This window comes from Xiphias gladius, chromosome 15 (assembly GCF_016859285.1).
Source record: "Xiphias gladius isolate SHS-SW01 ecotype Sanya breed wild chromosome 15, ASM1685928v1, whole genome shotgun sequence".
Lineage (NCBI taxonomy): Eukaryota > Metazoa > Chordata > Actinopteri > Istiophoriformes > Xiphiidae > Xiphias > Xiphias gladius.
In genome coordinates, this window is record NC_053414.1 from 21,464,050 (window position 1) to 21,484,233 (window position 20,184).

General features: G+C 39.6%; 1 protein-coding gene across 2 annotated transcripts in view; it reads left to right on the forward strand.

The window, feature by feature from the left end:
- Positions 1-19,524, forward strand: part of LOC120800344 (cytoplasmic phosphatidylinositol transfer protein 1-like) — a 69,464-nt gene extending 49,940 nt beyond the window's left edge. Inside the window, exons 2-10 of one of the 2 annotated variants that reach the window (XM_040146390.1) lie at positions 3,767-3,915; positions 7,927-8,015; positions 8,615-8,622; positions 10,021-10,092; positions 14,243-14,338; positions 15,045-15,200; positions 15,835-15,898; positions 17,386-17,525; positions 18,071-18,182. In XM_040146390.1, the coding sequence (XP_040002324.1) occupies positions 3,767-3,915; positions 7,927-8,015; positions 8,615-8,622; positions 10,021-10,092; positions 14,243-14,338; positions 15,045-15,200; positions 15,835-15,898; positions 17,386-17,525; positions 18,071-18,076 (780 nt within the window). In that variant the 3' untranslated portion in view covers positions 18,077-18,182. Of the gene's footprint in view, positions 1-3,766; positions 3,916-7,926; positions 8,016-8,614; positions 8,623-10,020; positions 10,093-14,242; positions 14,339-15,044; positions 15,201-15,834; positions 15,899-17,385; positions 17,526-18,070 lie in introns of both variants that reach the window. The other variant, XM_040146389.1, reaches the window with a different exon arrangement.
- Positions 19,525-20,184: the final 660 nt, after the last annotated feature.

Consider the following 20,184-nt stretch of genomic DNA (forward strand, 5'->3'; position numbering starts at 1 on the left):
TCAAAATTTCACAGTGAACATATTACCACAGAAAACACAGAGCCAAAGTGCTGCAGCTGAGTTTGTGACCTTAAATACACACATTGTGCACGTTTGGTGATGTATAGCTGAGGGATGTGTGTGTAGTAAACACATTTTATTGGTTGAATGGTGGTATTTCATGCAACATTAATTGCTTATTGATTTTAATATACAAGAGCATGACATGGATGAGTGGTTACTGTGTTGTGAGAGAGTAAATGTACATAGATTGTTTGTGTGCACATCTGTGTGTCTACTTAGGTTTGCCTTTGTAAGTGTTTGAATTAATACAGGGCAGCAATGTCACCTGATAGCAAGAAGGTTCTGGGTTCGAGCCCTTCTGTGTGGCATTTGCATTTTGCAGTCTCTATATGCCAGGCCTGTGATAGACTGGCAAACTGTCCAGGGTATACCCCACCTCTCGCCCTCAACCCTCAAAGGATAAGCGGTACAGCGAATGGATGGAGGGCTGGGTGAATTCATGCATTTCACATCTGGGTGAAATCATTCCTATAGTTTATCCAAAATGGACCAGGTGGTATCAAGGCGGTCCAGGAAAAAGCATTTCCAAATACTTTCTGACCCAGGTTTTAAAGCACACGTGTGTCCATGATTAACTGCTGTTTTAAATTCCAACAAAAATGCAATCTTCTGCAGAGTATTTATAACTATAGTACATTTGTAACTATAAAGAGTACGGTCTAGATCTGCTCTACATGAAAAGTGCCCTGAGATAATCTCTAATTGAGTATTCCTTTGATTAAAAGGAAAAGATATCAATCACTGGAGGAAATAAGACTGAGAAACTCATCAAGTGTATAAAATGCAAAAGGGAGGATTTATTTCTCTCCTGCCCCACACTTAATCAGAATGAATCAAAAGCTTTTCTAATTCATCATCCTACAGTATGTTAAAGCCTCTTAACTCTGATGGGAGTGTCTATTTTTCAGATGATTACCCTCTTGTCCCTGGGACAAAATTGGCCACCGAAAGCCAAAAATGACTGTCACCGCTCCTCAACAAAACACTAAGACTTCTGCGATGCAGCGACCTTATCTGTGTGGTAAATATTCAGGGAAGATAATTCTAAATGTTATGTTTTATCACCAGACTATTAGTTAATTAGTTAAATGTCACAAATTTATTATATTAAACATATGTGTAGAGTATACACTGTGAGATAAATGTGGGATAGTGGTCATATACTATAAGTAGACCAATTATGTTGTTTAAATGTTTTGCTTTATTAATGTAGGTGGACTTTATACCCGTTAATTATCCCGTTAAATTCAACTAGCAATAATCTGCTTTTACCAACTTTTAGTTTCTCGATTGTGGACATTTATTCTGTTGAATTTCATGGAGCATCAAACATTGTCATGCAACTGTTTAAAATTGGCTCCCTGAAAGCTGCAGATACCCTAACAGTGCATATTCCCTGTGATAGGATCTGCTGTAGCTGCTTGCATCCTTCCCCTAGGCCTGGTCTAATGACTTTTGGGCTGTAATAATAATAACTGTTTCATGTATTTTAGCACATACCTGTGAAATAGGTGTATCCATCAGAGATTTGCAACCACGGCTAGGTGCTAATACCCTTTTCAGCCTCCCTGGGAGCTGTTTCGGGTGAGCACCTCACGTTTTACTCTGACAGCATTTCACATGTCAGCACAGCCAACAGCCGTGACAGGTAAAGGTCAGGGAGAGAAGAAGTGTGGAATCAAAGGGGATACACTTAGTTTTGCTCCCCTTTATTGCTAGTGCTCTGTTCTCACTTCTTTTTCTTTTGGAACTGAAGCTCATGTGCGAGGGAGCAGAGCACAGACAGAAGAGTAAGTACATATGGTGACTGAGCAGGAAACAGAGTGCAGCTTCACTTGTTCACAGCCCGTAACAGATAAAAGGATTATAAGGATTACTGATCATCATCAAATCATTTTTTTCTCACTGTACACGCCTCATTTTTCTCATATTCTTGCTCTAGTAATTCCAATCCATTGTCAAAAATTTCTAGTTGTGTCTCTTTTCTCTGTCTTTGACTTATTTCCAGCCCCTCCTTCTCATTAAAACTCCTCTAGTTGCCCTCTTTTGATGCTCCTGTTTCTCTCACTCTCTGTCTCTCTCTTTGAAATTCATTTCCATATCTTTCCTTCTCCTTTTCTGGGTCCTTTGTCATGAACAAAAGCTTTGGACTATATGAAGATTAAAGATCAAAAGGAGACAGAAGTGCTGCCTTCAAACAGCCAATCCACACTTTATTGCCTGAATAAAGTGAACATGCTCCAGGGCATCTAAAAGTAAAAGAAGAGATGTTATTGCATAGCGGAGTATTTAATTAACTGAGCATGGTCCAGTGCCTACAAATGCCAGTCATGTTCATTAAACCAGAAGGAGCTTTGTCGAAAACAAACTGTAAGTCTGCCCTTTCGTCAAAGATGCATTATTGCAGCAGAATTAGCCAAGGCTTGACTTTTTTTTCTGACCTTTTTCTCAACTCAGTTTTGAAAATGAGGCGGTAAATAAAGAAGTAGTGTTGACTCAGGGCCAAGCAGACCGACAAGTCATGGTCAAACTCACCCAAACATATGCTTTTCACCTTGTTATTGAGTAAAGTAAAAATCCCTGTTGAACTATACTTGGTTACAATTTCAATTTTGTACTGAACCCTGAAGTTATATTTAAGATTAAAGACAGTCTGACTGCACCATTTATATTCTGAAATAGTGAAGGCATCCTATAGATTATTACTGAACCTGACGTATTGCGTCAGAGTATTTATCTGAATTAGTTTTAAGTAAAGAAATATACTTTTATATATTTATATATTTATTTATATATTTATTTATATAATATATATATATAATAATAATTATTATAATTATTATTATTTTTTTTTTTATTTATTTATTTATTTTTTTCTGCTTTTACTGATGGAATAAAACATCCTGACAATTAAACCATTACAAAAATCACATAATTTTAATTAAAATTAATGTGAGTTTTTGTAATTTTAATTATTGTGATTTTTTATTGTTTTCAGTGTTTGTTATTCTTGAACCGGCCATCTGTTCCTGTCATCAATTATCATGATAACAAATTAGCGAGTATTGTTCTGATGAAAAATGAGAAGAGTCAGGTGGAATATGGTTTGTCATAATTATACAGGGTGTTTGTTTTGTTTTTTTGTTTTTTTGCTGGTTTTTTTAGCTGGTTACTAATACAATTATTGCAACTGTCGTATTGCAAGAAGCGGATTGGGAAAGTGATTATGAAATAATTTTTTTTCACACGTTGACCATTGGTTTTCTATGTTGCAAACTTTGTGCTCCAGTTCTGCCTCTATTTAGATGACTTCTGGAAGTTACTTTGATGCAGACTGTAGAAACTCAAAAATCAATACATGAGACTGTAAACACTGAGGTTCAAAGTTTGACTTTGGAAACAGCAGTTAAGAAAGTAATCTCACCATATAGGGTCAGTTTAGAAGCTCTTCTCTAGCTTTCAGTCATATCACATGATCTTGATAGTGATAATCTGCTAATGATGAATTCCTGTAAAGCGCTCAGGACTTGACACTTGACCAATGACCATGTCGTCTGTTAATACAACTAATTGTCTTTTACTGCGGCATGTCCCCTGGCTGATGCAATGTGTGCTACTGTTTCAAGGTTTCCGAGTTTCCCCAAGTGGTTGTTGTCAGACTGTATTATGTGAACTTATCCTCTCTCTGTGTTTCATCTTCCAGTACCGGATCGGGCAGCTGTACATGATCAGTAAACACAGTCATGAGCAGAGTGATCGAGGGGAAGGAGTGGAGGTTGTCCAGAATGAACCCTATGAAGACCCAACACACGGCCAAGGACAGTTCACAGAGAAACGAGTCTACCTCAGCAGGTGAGTGGAACGTGTCTCTGATAGTTTCTTTTCCAACACGCGATTAATTTATTGTGTGTGAGGTCCTCTTCCTATCGGCAATTGATTTAATATAGTTTTGATTCAGCCCGTAGTCTTTTCTCGAAAGTTTCTATATTGTCTTTTTTTCTAGATGTCTTCCTTGGGCAGAATCCTCTGGCCCACAGGGTATGTTTTGTGTTTGTAAGAAAAACACATGAAGGACTGAAGAGGTGGAAAGAACAACATTAGCCACCAGGATTGAACAGTTTAAGAAAAGAGCATGAACCACAGAAACTCAAACTTTTTCAACAGTAAGTTCAAGATAAAAGGCAAAACAGAACCACCCACACTGGTTGATTGACAGGGTAGTGCATAAGTGAGATCCACAGCAATTAGCTTATTAACAATTACTACTACAAATGTAATTTTTTTGTTTCGGTTCTGTCATTCACCTGGGACTGAATCTCCTGTTTCTGATTTTATCTTTAACCACGACTTTTCTCAAACAAATGTGGAAAAGCTGGAGCACAAAGTATATTGGATATCAGTATATCAACTAAGATTGCATCCAGTCATTTGATACGACCGTTTTCACACACACAGATACACACATGCTGCCCACTACAAGCTGTTACAAGCAGGTTTCCTTCAGTTACTTATCCATCACAGTTATATATCACCCCATACTGATGCATCTCGCTGCATCCTGTTACCATCTTTGTGCCATGATATGCGTATGAGCGCATGCAGTTTTGTGAGACCCTCGTGAATCGAGGAGGCATGGCAGAGAATAGGATGGAGAATATGTGAAGAAAACCGAGAGGGAAAGAAGAGTGACAGTGGGAGAAAAAAGAAAGAAAGATGGGCAAGAGAGACAGAATGGAGAGGGGGGACTGACATGCTGTAGGACCATTTGTTTGAGCACAAATACCTGTATCAGCGTTCACCATGCCGGGGAACTATTTCTGTTGAGTCAGCACAGCTCCGCTCTGCAGAGAAGAGGAAAGAAGGCAGAGGGAGCGAACAGAGATAAGATGGTCTTCCTTTCAAGTGTTCTCATTCAGTTTGCTCTGTATTGAATAAAAAAAGTACAAACTGAAACCGAGCATTTTATTAACAAGTTCCTCAAATTCTGAAAAGATGTTTTACACTTGCTCACAGCTTTGTTTGGATGGTAAAGAAGGCTTGGGCTGTCTTTGCACACCAATTCAAAAGTAGCTTTAGATGTTTTGAAATATAAACTTTCCTTCCATCATGACCTCCTAGACTTCACCTGCTATGTTGAAATATCTGTTGATTTATTTATTATTTTTTTTTTTTACATGTGAACAATTAAGTGTGTTTTAAGCTTTGTTTTTGTGAAATATGACCAACATTTAATGAAGGATATTTAGTCACTTCAGGCTAGTTCATTTAATTCACAATTCATTTTTTACATGATTTCAAAAGCTTACTTAAACTGTCTTTACATAGAGGGAATTTTAATAGAGGACGTGAGAGAGGAGGAAAGGAAGACAGGACAGAAATGACAGAATCCAAACCCCCCAAATGCTCAGCTTTTACGTCCGTTTACGTCTGCAGCTTAGATGGAGAAAGACAAAGCACTGACCTTTCCAGAGTAGCTGACATTTTATTAAGATAAAGTGTTTATTTCTCAGGGCCAACACCAAACAATGCATAAATAACGCTCACATGGCATATTGTTTCTCTCACATAGACCTAGTGACAGTAACTTTTAAGTTTACCATGAAAAGGCGATTTATTATAGATTCGTTTTTCTTGCCCATCTGACATTAATGCTGATAAACACATAACAAGATTTTGCCGTACAGCCTTTGTATATCCATCTGTGCTGTAAATCAAAAGTACTCCCCTCTGAATGAAGAAGGTAGAAAAACACATACACAAAAGAAACAGAAAAAAGTAAACATCTGCAGTGTAAGATCAGAAAAAACCAAACATTAAGTGATTTCTGCTTGATGAAGTTGAGTACTGTAATTTAAACTAATATTTTTGATGTTACATTAAGTAATGTAAAATCAAGTTAGATAGTGTTATTTATTAAACTAACAAAATGGATTTTACCATAATTATCCACTGTTCTGCCACATTCAACTGGTTCTCCTTGGTTGGCCCCGCAACAGCTAAACATTTAGCTCTGATTGACCAGGGGGGAAGTCAGTCTGGACTCGTTCTGTCACACTTCAGCCGCCCCATTAGCCCTCACAATCTTCCTCGCACTCTACTTCACTATTTGGCCTGACTCCGTTCGACCTGAACACCGATTCCACGCCTGCTCCGTCAATAACCTCCATTAAGAGTAGAGAGGGGATGGTTGACTTTATGATTGAATAAAATGTTGCCTGTCCTTGTACGTGTTCAACTAAACTAGTATTTTTTTTCTTTTTAAATACCAACAGCGGCTTTGAGTGAAAACTCCGAGCAGCCACCCACCGCGCTTGCACGCATGGCAACGTGGGCTCTGTCGCAGCAGCTATTGGCAAAGATCTTTAAAAGAACAAGGAGGGAATGGGAGAAATCAACAGATGGAGGTGTAGGAGGAGTGTCAGTCTCTTTTGTTGGGATAGAGAGAGACAACAGGGAAAGAAAGAAAGATAGAACGAGAGAGAAGGGGAGTGAGCGAGCCTGCCAACATTCACACAATGTGACCATGGAAGGCTGTTTTTATTCACAGCCCTCACGATTCTGTGGGCGCCATTTTTGTCCTCCCTAAGAAATAGCTTTCCATGTCAATCAAAAGAAGTGGAGCTGGAGGCAGGCTACGTGAAAGCCCGTGCATTTGAGTGTTTGAAACGTCTCATGAATAAGTTCTCAGTGCAGCTTCAATTACAGTCTTACCAGAGTTCAGAGTTCAAGATCAGAGTGTAGAGCAAGCACACTCACTCAAGAAGTCCCCAGGGCACATACTGGCCGTATGCTGTAACTCTGTGTGCAGTGAACATATGGTTGATAATACAGAGAGGTTCAATGCAACAACTTGGGCTCAGTTTTACCCCCTGTTAAACCACAATGTGTCATTTCTACACTTTATTTGTACAGATTAAATAAACAAGATACTGTAAACAAGTTAATCAGTGAGTTTTAGAGGTGCCGGTAGGCGGATTTTTGACCTTAACCTTAACCTTAACCTTTGGACACAGCCAGGCTAGCTGTTTCCCCCTGTTTCCAGTCTTTGTGCTAAGCTAAGCTAACCACTTGTTGGCTGTAGCTTCATATTGAAGCTCTATGACTGGTATCAATCTTCTGATCCAACTCTTGGCAAGAAAGCGAATAAGCTTATTTCCAAAAAGTGTTGAAGTATTTTGATTATTTTCATAACTGATTTGTCTGATGATTATTTACTCGATGGACTGATTTGCTGTTTACATTAGTCAGTGAAATGTCAAACAAGATGTCAGTTACGATTCCAGAATTGAATCTTTTTTGCATGTTACTGCTGCTATCGAATTAATTTAAAAAAAAACACTGCGACTAAAGTGCCCTTGTGCAAAGCCCTTAACCTGCAGCTGCTCCAAAGAAGCTGCTCAGTGGCCAACAGATTAGACTGTGGTTACTAGGCAGCTTCCAGGTGAGAATCTACGTAACTGTGCGAACGTGAACAGTGGGCGTTCCTGGAAAGAGAGCATTGCTCTCAGCTACAATTACCTGGATGAATTACATTTAATACTCAGACGTACAAAATATATGATTAAAAGATTTGTGTCCTTATCTTGGTGTTTGGTCTGTAGTTCCAGGTAGGTTCAAAAAGCCCTTAAAAGTCTTTAGGTAACATTCATATACACTAGCCTTATGTGTTTGGGCTCCTGTAGCATCTTCCCTGAATTGAAGCTTTTTGGAAGAGTTCCTTTTACACCATTTTCCTTTCACCAACGAACACTTTTTTTGATAAATGCTGCAATGACGGAAGCAATGTCACCCCCATTCCTGCTTTGTTACTAAATACTCAGTCTCTCTCCTCATCTCTACCTGTCTGTCTCGCTGTCTCTGCAGTAAACTACCCAGCTGGGCCCGGGCAGTGGTTCCCAAAATCTTCTACGTGACAGAGAAAGCATGGAACTACTACCCTTACACCATAACAGGTGAGCTTCCAGAGTAAATGTGCTTGCCGGCCTGTCAAGCTAATCTCTCAGATATCTCTGACTCAATATTGGCCAGTAACACACATGCCATGGCTTTGACGTGTAAACATGCTAAAGCCGACATGTATTTACAGTTTTGGCATGAAGCAAATGCTCTATATCCACACTGATTTACTGTGAGAGTAGCAGTTGAATGAGCTTCACTTCGTAAATCACCGACATTACAGACAACAGTAGTCAGGAGTGCAACGATCAGAGCTGCAGTGGCCAGAACATCTCTCTGTATTTCTTTCATGATCCTGATCTAAAGGAGCAGTTTTTACAGTTGCTGAGGAAATTTTCTTTTTGATGAGAACAAATTTGAGAGAGTGGAGGAGAAAGTCGCTGAGGAGGGGATCATGTGGGGTATAAGAGATGTGGAGAAGTCACAATTTTATTCACAGGTCCTATATGTCTGATACATTTTTTTGGACAATGTGGCCCCCGCATTTCCTTTCATACCGTGGAAAATTTGAGCAGGCTGTATAACTAAAGATGTCTCTGTTGTGTTCTCTCTATGCTCTGGCCTGATGTCTGTCACCCCACGGCAACGTCTGTAGAATATACCGTAAGTATCCTCTATGAATAGTTTGGTACTAATTCCCTGTGGGTTTGCCACTGTGAGTGAGCCCTTTCACTAAGACGACCAGATTTCTGAAATGAAAACCGGGGACATATAGTTCAGTGGTCAGTATATCATTAAAATATCCAATGTTTTTATCAATGAAATAAAAAGAGGGACAACTGGTAAAATATGGTACTAACTTATTAACTATGTAAACCATGTCCGTAAATCATATAGTAGCCCGCCCCTGATTGTAACCCTGGTTTACCTCCTGGCCTGAGAAGACGTTTGTGGTGATGTTGTCGATTCACTTGACACTTGCTAGTGTCTGATCGAGTTTTACACAGTAGTTTTCTTTAAAACTAGGCGGGCAAGTGGTTAGTAGTAGAAGAAGAGGGGTATGAAGCTGCTTTCTTTTTGGTCTGTTTTTAGCTCACAGTTAAAAATGGGGACATTGCTGGGGACAGCTCCGGGGGACACGTCACCAGAAACGGGGACGGGCTGTCCCCCGAAAAGGGGGCCCTACCTTTCACATTATACATAGCCAATAGTAATATAAAAAACAGTGATTAATGCATCTTTAAGAACAAAAAATACAATCCTAATTAGCTCGTTGAATGGATTGGAAAGTGAAGTATGTGGAGTTCACTCTATTTAAAAGCTATGTCTGTCCACAGAAGTGACTTTATGCACAAGCAGAACCGACTGCGTGATGCGTGATTAACCCTAGAAAACCTACAACAGACACATTTTTAAGACACACGTGCATACAGTTAGGCCCAGCTATAGGGCTTCCCTTGTGCAGAGTGAGAAATTTCGACAGCATCAGTCATGGCGCTTTAGGGTGCGGGGATAAGAGTTGAAAGAGGACAGTGTTGTGACAACAACAGAATGCTTGATATTACGTCTGTTTATGTGTGTGAGCGTTTTGTGTTCATGTATTAGTCAGTGTAAATACACCCGTGCCAAGATTAGTTTTTTAGGCAAAGGACTCCTATATTCTTGAAGAACTGTCTTGGCTTTATTCACTTTTTGACAGGGACACAGAAACTGAAATACTGTACCGTCACAGCCTGGATTTTTATTTTACATTATGCAGTGAGGAAGAACATAGAAAGAGAGATACAAAAAGTTCCAAAAGCAGCTTTTACAGTCAGTGTCAGTGTTAATAAAAGTCAAATTTTTCACGCTACCATTCAAAGAAGTTACAGTAAAACATATTAACTAAGCGGCCCCTTTTTTGACATCTTTATCACAGAAATCCAAACCAACTAACCCTTTCTGCAGGACTATGCTTCGCAGTGCTGCTGTTCAACCCACGGGTCACTTAATTTTTTTGTTTTTGTTTTTGTTTTTGTTTTTTTACAAGTGATTTCACATCTTTTCTTTCTTTATCCTCAGTGCTCATTCCTGCCCAAGTTCTCCATCCACATAGAGACAAAATATGAGGACAACAAAGGATGCAATGACAATGTGAGTACACTGTGTGTGTGTGAGTCTGTGCGTGCGAGACAGGAGTTTTGAATAGTGGTTTGGAGGATTGTAGGTGACTGTGAATGTTTTCCTGAACACTCCAGTCTTACAGGGAGTGTAGTATGAATACTCTCCACATACTTTGAAGCAAATTAGAGATTGTGGCTATAAAAATAAAAATGACATGACTTAGCTGTTACTGACAGTAATGCGTTCCATTAATACAATGACCAACACTGGATTTTGGGGGTTGGTACTGATATTAGATGACAATATACCAGCTGTTGTGATTTTTTTGATTTTTTTTTTTTTTTTTTTATAGTAAGACATAATCATTGCTATTATTTTTGACGAGAATCACTTACATTTATTTAAAAAATGTGACCAAGATATGTGATGAGTGGGACATTGTATAGTGGAAAAAATTAACTTGTCATTGTACCTCAAACATAGAGTATCTTCCTGATCAGTTGACACATACACCGATACTGATATTAAGCTTAGATCAGCCCATAGTCCCAGTCAGTGAATCAGTCAGGCTCTAACTCCCACACCAATCTCTCAGTTGAATGTAACACTGCTGCCTGTCTCCTGTCCTTCTCATACAGATAAACGTAAAGCAAAATAGGCCAATTAAAAAACAAAATATCACATAGCAGACATATAGTAGAAAACGAGGCCTCTGCAAAGGCTACATGAGCAAAATCATCCAGGCAGATTTGGCAACTCAAAGACCCTCCCGTGCAATCCCTTCATATCACAATGCCAACTATACATGAGCCTCGAGAGTCTGCCAAAAACTGCTCCGCTTGTTGGACAGCTAATTTCATATGGGCTGTTGGCCTGCTCACTTCTTTTTTCCACTTTTACTCCACTCTCCAGTTTGTAGGGGCATTAGTCATCAATATAAAAGGCTGCCACTGCTTGGACAGTGAAGAAGACGAATGGGAGGGTGGTGTGCAACAGACAAATTGCTTAAAATATATCATGGTGGGAAACTATCAGGTTCTATTCACTGTGTTTTCATATTTTGCTTCAAAATATCAGGTATTTGGCGATTGTATACGGGAGGAATTGCTCCCAACTTGACTGAAGTGTCTTGTTGATGTATCGCAGAGTAGTTAACATGTACTCATAAAGCCCAGAGGGAGACAGAAATGGACAGACTGTCAGTGTGCATTAAACATGCAGTGTTTTAGATTGATGCTTGTTTGGTTTAACAAGACAATGCGACAGGTCCATGTATCTTTTGTCATTCGATTTACGCAAACAGAAAAACACATCTACTTCTCTTTTCTTCTTTTACGCCACACTCTACTTTTTCACCATTTTGACACCATAATTTTTTTCATTTTTTTTAACCACTTGGCTGGTCAGATTTAAACAAACAAACAAACAAAAAACGAATGCACTGCCGTTAAGGTATATCTACATGTCTTCTGCTTGCAGACTCCCTAGAACTAGAATCCCATGCTCACCTTGGAGACCTTTATGAGCTACACTCCTTTTAAAAGGCGGTCATGTTCAAGCCTTAGATCTGCATAAGTGCATCCCCCGGTGAGACCATCCCTGGAATTCACTGTGAAGGGAACATGTCGTTCATCATCCTGGAAATTTAATGATTCCGCAGAAAGGCATGTTAGATTAAAACATCTAAAAGGGCAAATTCCTCAGCAGCAAACACTGCATTGCTCCTCTTGGACGGAAAATATCTTAAATAATTTCTAAATTCACTGTGCCCTGACAAATATGCCAGCAACTTTTGTATACGCTGATATTTCTGAAAGTATTCTCTGCCTCATTATATTCAGTTAATGATTACTTTTAAGTGTGTAATGAGTGCGATTGGTCTGTTTTGTGTGTAGTTTCTCTTTTGAGGATAATGAAGTGCAGTCCAATCCCTTCTTCTGTTTAGTCAGTGATTAATATCAGTCCTCACAGGCCCTGGCTGCAGAGCCTTTTAGGACAGAAATGACCATATATTATCTGCTTTTGTTTTGAGTTTGTTGTGTGCTCACAATCTGACGAGATGAAGTCTACCAAAAAAATGGTGGCATACACACTAAAATAGTATATAGAATTAGCATAAAGCATTGAAGTGGGAGGCAGGGTGACATCTGTTATTGATTGGCACTAAAGGGCGCTGTTATCATTCATGGGTTGCCAAGTGTTGTCTTCTGTTTGTCTGAGATGTTTTTGACTTCTCTGTGTTTTTATCCCTATGTCTTTATTTCATCCTCTCACTGTGCTAAACTCTGTCATTCTGTTTCTTTCTCCTCCTCCTCTCTCTTGGCATCACATTACAGTGCCTATAAAATATCACTGAAAACTGGTTTTCTCACCCCTTACACACACATAAACAAGTTTTGCTTTGTTTATTTCTATCTTTTTACATCAAATTCAGCTTTATTTTGTTTGAAAATGATTCATTACACTGACTACCATGAATTCTTTCAATTAATTAGTCCACTCATGTATTTAAATTTTGCAAAGTAATGCATAAATGCTCACTGCTGATATTTTTTCCTTTTTATTCTTATCCCTGATTACACAAACCTATGTTTCCTCTCATTTTCTCGCCCTTCCTCCCTGTCACTCCCTCCTCCTTGTCCTTGTCCCTGGCAGTATCTGCATGCATTTCCACTGTTTCTCCCTTCTTCCCTCCACCCCCTTCCCATCTCTTTTTCATTGTTTACCTCTTCAGTTTCTCATCTCATCCTCCTCTGCCTCTCTCCCTCTCTCCTCATCCCAGTCTCCATTCCTGTTGCTTGGCTGCATTCATGCATGCTGACATATCAACCTTATTGGGCCAGCAGGGCTCATCCACACTGCAAGAAACACAATGTACTAAGAGAAGGAAAGGAGGAGAAAAGAGGGGAGAGAGACAGGGGAGAAAGTGTAAGAGGTGTATATATCTGCAGAGAGGGAACGTTCATATTCACTTGGGTGACAAAGATCCAGAATGATGGGAAGGCACGTAGTGACTGGTAGTGTGATTAAACAATAGAAACGGGAGCTGCATTAGCCAGGATGTTTATGTAAAATACTTGGGTCTTATCAGTCGGAATTGGACAGTGAGGCTACAACAGAGAAAAGAACGTCGCACTGTAGTGTCACATTATTACTTAAATTGATTTCAGTTGTCAGCTGCTGAAAAGCTGCTCCTGCCTGCTGGGGAATTAATTTACGACTCAGGAAATAGTGATTTCTGAGGAGATTTTTTTTGAGAAGCAAGTGACTGCTCACTTCACAGAAAAGTGGACTTGCCATAGATGGCTAAAGCCCTAAGCTCTCCTACTGAATAGGCATGAAGAAGAACTTAAGTTGTGAGGATGAGCTATTTAGTGAGTACTCGATACAGGAGCTCTGTGTAATGAATTCCTCAGAATTCAAACTTTCACCTCACTTCAGTCAGAGACACTTACGACAAGGAATTGAAATTAAGCAGTTTTTCACGCCTCAATATTTAGCCTGTGATGTGTCAAAATAAAAGTGTTGAGCGACAGCTTTGCATTAGAGAGTGACATTTTTTTCTCAAAATCTCCCGGACACCAGATTCTCCGACATCAGATAAAACAAGGAAACTTATTGTTTATCTTTATCTGTTAAGATTTTTTTCATCATGTTTAATCTTCCAGCAACCTGCCTTTAGTTAAATCAAAGATAAATCTCTTAAATGATGCCCATGGCCTCTAACCTCAGTCTAAATGTTCCATGAAATCAACAACATTAGAACAAATGAAGAGGATCTAAGAAGGAAATAAGAAAGTTACACTCAGTTTTGTACAATCAACTCTATGTCACACAGTAATTGCAATCAGCACTATATCGTTTGGAACAGTAACAAATTGAAGACATAGGCATAGAGCACCTCCTAATGGTTGTGTAAGAAATTACAAAATGTGTGTTTTTTGTGGCTTTTCTGAGTGATGACAGGACTTTGGATGACGAGAGACACCAGCAAGCATTAGTAACAGTGCGAATAATTTTTGAGTCAAGCACTAAGGTAGGTTTTCTGGCCACATACTGTATCTGATGATCTAACCCGGAAAGGACACATTTCTAAAGTGTGTTTTATGTGCAGAGGCCACCCTGATGGGCTGGCATGGGATGCAGTGAGCGCTGACAAACCAATTTGGTTTGCTTTCAGATCTTCGACACCGAGCTGAAGGAGCAGGAGAGGGAGGTGTGCTTCATTGACATCGCCTACGATGAGATCCCCGAGCGCTACTATAAAGAGTCTGAGGTGAGCTTGTGTAGGTGTGTGTGGAGATGCTTGTCTCTATTGGGAGTTAATACCAGCAGAGAGGTGTAAGTAACTGTTCAGCTCTGTTCTGTAAATGCAGTAGTAAAACAATGTGATTGAAGAAACGCTATGATTTCCTGTCATGTTGTAATCTTCCTCAGATTTTTTTGTCTGGATTTTACACTCAACCATTATCCAGTGAAGTGCGTCTATCCCTCTGAGAGTCTTCACAAGGAAAATAATAATATACTTGATATTATTATTATTATCTGTTGAATATGTTGCTGAAGCCCAAATGCTCGCTCTAATACCAACTTTGGGGACTTGTGAAACATCAATACCACTTGTCTAGCAGCTGCACTTGCTGCTTGATATGCCTCTCTCATCTCACTGAGCATTTATGTAAGCATTCATCTGCAGTCTGAAAGCCTTTTCATACTTCAGAGTCTGTGAAGTGAGATCTGGTAATTGTCTTCATAGCTGTTTGATAACAGATTGCCTCTGCTCTAATGAGCCTGGATAGAGATTCTCCAAGGACCAGAGGGGTTAGTGCGAATGGTATTTAATACTGGTGTTCAATCATGCATCCAATTTTAGGCTCTCCCTTAAGTCTATCCCCACTGGGATGCAGAAACAACGATGCCGCAAGGTTTGAGTTAATTATGCCAATATTAAACATTTGTGTGTTCATGCTCCCGCACTGCAGGACTTGCGATATTTCAAGTCAGAGAAGACGTCGCGGGGGATGCTTCAGGAGGGCTGGAGGGACACCCAGGATCCCATTATGTGCTCGTACAAACTGGTCACTGTCAAGTTTGAGGTGTGGGGTCTGCAGACACGAGTGGAGCAGTTCGTACACAAGGTGAGAGGTCACCCATAGGATTACAGCTGCACCTTTCATTTTAGTCATAGTTGAACTTCTGCATGTATTTTAATGCTTTTAAGTTGCAGTAATAAATTGTTACATCTATCCTGCTTTGCATTGCTAAGTTAAGTTCTTTTTGTTCAAACCATTTGGTCATACTTAAAGGATGAGGCTAGCGGTATTCTATTCTTTCCATATTTCAACAAATCCCATAAAAACACCAAAATGAGCAACCCTCTCTACCCTGTTTCTGACATTCAGACCCAAGCCCATTCATTCTTACTGAAGACATGAATATTTTATAAAGGGTCTTGACTAGACAAGTTCATCAGAAAATAGAGAATGTTATCAGACATATCAAATTTATGAGTTTTGCATTGTCTGTGCTGCTGTAAATATCTCAAAAAATACCACTTTCTTCATATCTAGTTTTATGGAAGAATCAAGTTGAGCTTAGATACTTATTTGAAATCCTTAAAGACTTAAAGGATAGGTAACTTAGACTTCAGATGATCATACTTCCACAGCCTAAATCTTGAATATTTTAAATTTAAACATGATAACATTCCAAAATAAAAGCATAAAACGAGGTTGCATCAGTAGCTATTTACTGATCGTCTTTGTGTTACAGGTGGTTCGCGACGTGCTGCTGCTGGGACACAGACAGGCATTTGCTTGGGTGGATGAGTGGATTGGTAAGTCTGTCAGCGCTTTTCAACAGTCCCTGCTTTCTATACACTCCAGCTAATTCACAGCAATTGGCACATTTCAATATTTCAGTCATCAGCTATTTACTTACACTAAGTTATGGAAACTCTTAATTTTATGAATGGATGCCTCTTCAAAAATAACGCAGTTTCTTTATTATTGTTGTATATTGCGAATCATTCCTTTATGTGAACCTTAAATGTGCACATTCACAGTTCAGAAAACCTATGCATTTTTCATGTATTTATTTGTACTTTATAACCCTTCTCTAAATGTTATGTTAATGTAGCTGTTTATTCTTTAAAATGTTAGCACTGCCATAGCTACTTTGATTATATAAATCAATGTTGTGTAATTACTGTTTATTTAGCAATTAGTGTGCATGAAAAATCACTCCACCTCCACCTAAACCATTTCACTGCCAGTCCTGCTCATTCTCCTGTAGCATGGATCCTCCTCTTGGTGTCAACACTAACCCACTAATAACAAACACTGTACTCTAGTTTCCAGGCATGGTCAACATTTGTTTCAAATGAAACCTGCACAATAAAAAGAACTCTTAAACCATAACCTTTCATGTTTCATGATGAAGAAATTCATACATATTCGCCAAGAGACAGCACACATACAGACACGGGAGACACAGTTCTGGTATATACGTTGTTGTCACACTATTTTTCATATCAAAGCCTAAAATAAAGTAGCAAGAAATTCATGTCTAACAAAACTTTGTGTGTGGTACAAACCTTGGCAGCTAATTACATGAAGGAATAATTGGAAATGTACATCAACAAAGAATGATGCAATTACTGAAACATAAGAGCTACCTCTGTGTGTCTCTCTGAGAGTCTGGTTGCACAAGAGGAGGCCCTGTTGCATCCACAAGTGGCTGCAACACATTTACTCCCTCTCAACTGGTGAGCTTTCCCCATAGCTGTAGGGCATACAGACAATAAGCCCGTTATCTTTGTCATGAAACATATTCTTCTCCTCTCTTCTCTATAACTGCTAACCCTTATACCATAAGTCCCTACAACCTGGATGTTTTTTGAAGCACTTTCTAAATCTTCTCACGTGTGGAATGATTTTGCCCGTGGAGTAAGTGAACCCTTGCAGGTATTGCTCTCTTGTGTTTCCAATGATCCAAACTCTTCTTTGGGTGTGGATTGTTCATGCTTTCTCTTAATCTTGAAAGGTCCTTGACCTCATCCTTCCTGTGCTCCTTCCTGGTGTGGCTCCGGTTTGGCTAGCTGTATCCTGTAAACTCTCTGTGTCATGGGAAGCTAGCTCTTTAACCTGTAAAGCTTTAACTTCAAAAAAGCTCTTATCATCTGTTAAAAACTCTATTACCACCCACGGAATGCACCTTTGCCACCTAATCCTCTCCTCTCCCACCTGTCTCTCAACTGGAGTGCCATTGTAGAGGCGTTATCAACATTTCAACCCTCGTTCCGCCCCTCCCCCCTTCTTCCAGATATGACTTTGGATGACGTGCGGGATTACGAGAGACAAATGCATGAGAAAACCAACATTAAAGTTTGCCATGAGCAGCAAGAACATTCCACAACAAATCCATCTTCACTGGATGACATAGAGATCCATGACAAAGCAAGTGTATGTGTCTTTTACATTGCTTCTTTATTCCATAGTCCCTCCTCTTTCTCATATTTTAACTGTTGGTGACTTCTGAAGATGTTACAGTTGCATATAACTGTCCACTTACATCCACCCATTTTGTCCCACATTGAGTCAAGCTATGCATACATGGCATACATTAAGAATATGATCATTCAGATTCCCGTATTTAATTGAAATGAGGAGTCTGCTGCACCCTGAAGGATCCAAAAGGTTATCTAGGAAACATAAGGCTTCACAAATGAACACTAGAAACATCTTGGTCATTAAAATAACACAACGTGAGCTGTCAAATCATATTACTTGTTCTTGGTTTTTGAATCTGTGTTCTTTTCAGCATTGTACTGACCATGATCTGTGTTTTTCTGGGTATGCCTGTGGCTGTAATAATGACAGGCTATGGAAATCTTGAGTTCCAGCCTTTTTTCTCTTAAATTGTCTACAAAGGATTAAAAAAAATGTAAGCCACTTTCCTAATTCTTCCTCTCACTGGTCTTAATCGATCTCTTTCCAATCCAATCCAGACATGACGATGGATGAGGTGAGAGAGTTTGAGCGCACCATCCAGGAGGCCACCAACCAGAAGATCGGGATGTTTCCCCCGTCCATCTCCATCAGCGAGACGCCCCTGTCTTCCTGTGCCCTCACCGGCCCTGCCAGTGCCCCCTCCACTCCCATGTGCACTGATGCGCCTGAGTCCCTCTCTGTCCCCAGGGAACGACCCCGCAAAAAGTCTGCTCCGGAAACCCTGACCCTTCCCGACCCTGTCCCACGTGGTGTCCCCCTGGGCTCTACCGTGAGCCCACTACCCATTTCAAACCAGCTCCAATCATCCACACCGGACTCCTCCAACTCTGATCTTGCTGAGATGGACGAACAGTAGAGGGACTTTGGGATGTCACACCCTTTGCTTTACTTATTCCCGCAACCCCATTGTTTTAGTAGCTCAATGAGACTAGCAAATCTCCATACACTAGTGCCCCGATATTCCAGTTCACTAGCCATATCCAATGATTTTCCATAATCCTGGACTCACAGAAGTCTTCATCAGTGTCATTGATACCATCCAGGCAGCTGTAGGCTCAGCCACCCTGACGTGGCGGACTTCCTCTTGCTGTGAGTCAAGCCAGCTACATGTCTTATCTATTATAACAACAACACAGGATGATAAACCCAAACAAAGAGAATCCATAATTATTGTGGTTGAGCAGCAGCTCCTTATGTTATATGGGTAAACTTATTGTCATTGTTTCCTTAGTTATGTTTTCCTCAATCAGATGAGATGATTGCTTTCAAGCTATTGAACTATGAAGTAGTTGCCTTAGCACCACAGAGCCAGTGGTGTTTAGTAGTTTTGATAATGTGTGCAAATGAATGGTGAATATTATCCCTTTTCAGTCTGTAAAATGGCTGTATATATTAAATTCGAAATAAAATCAATGACAAAAAGTGGAGTAGCACAGTAGACCTAATATTTTAGAGTAACACATCAGAAAGAAAGCCAAGTGCCCTAAACCACCACCTAGCAACTGTGTCCTAAGCCATCCAAACTGGCCTGTGGATCAGATTGCATCCATCCTTTTCCATCCCAATCTCCAAATATACAACAGATGCAAGATCAGTACAATCAGAGAGTTTACACCTCAGGTTTCCCCGACTCTACCTGGCTCACACTCCAAAGGCAGGGATATTACTGTACCTTTCTTTCCCTGCTTATTGCCAAACAGCCACATTTTATACCTCCACAGACATTACAATACAGCAACTATTGTACTCTACCAGTCTACTTAACCTTTAGAATGTTTACACATCAGAAACCTGGGAGCATTTGCATATTTGCGGTAACATTTTAGGTTAAGCTATTGTTATATCTGCACTTGCGGTTTTAGCATGTTAAACGATTCTAAAATTGAATTTGTTGTTTATTACTGCATATATATTACTCAAGTTGACTGAGAGCTCAGTACAAAAAAAAAACTTAAGTCAAACGTTGCCTGAAATTAATGCTGGACATCTCATGTGACATAAATGTGATCCAATTTTATCAAATCAGCAAATCACTTTAATGTCATATGTAGGAACAAGGCCATTCTGGGGAATTTTTAAGCAGTGACTGATCTTTGTGCACAGTGGAGGTAATGAAAATCCAAAGCTTGATTTGAGAAGAAGGGCACGTGCGTCAAGCTGACTTGAGTATGTGCTTTGTTATCAGCATAGCGTTTGCAGAAATGCTGATACTTTTGCTTTGCCAGTGCTTGTTTGTATTACCAAGCCATGGCTTTGTTGGGAGCATAAAATGATTTTGAAACGGGAACATCCTTTGCAGTGACCCATTGTTTGTGCTGGGCTTGTACTGCTGAGTTCCATCTAAAACCCTAAAGGAGAAACAAATACATGAAGACAGAAACTTATCCTTCAAAGGAAAACCCTGTTTTTCCATACAATGATATTATTCAAAGAAAGGGTTTTTATATGCTGCATGGAATGATCACAACATATATACATACTATGTGAAGTATATATATGTATATACTGTAAATGGCTGGATTGGTACAGTAAATTTGGTGATGCAACTGTTTGAAAAAAGTGAATGCTAACTTTGGAAGCTCTGTACTACTTTTGTATAACCGAAGAAGCA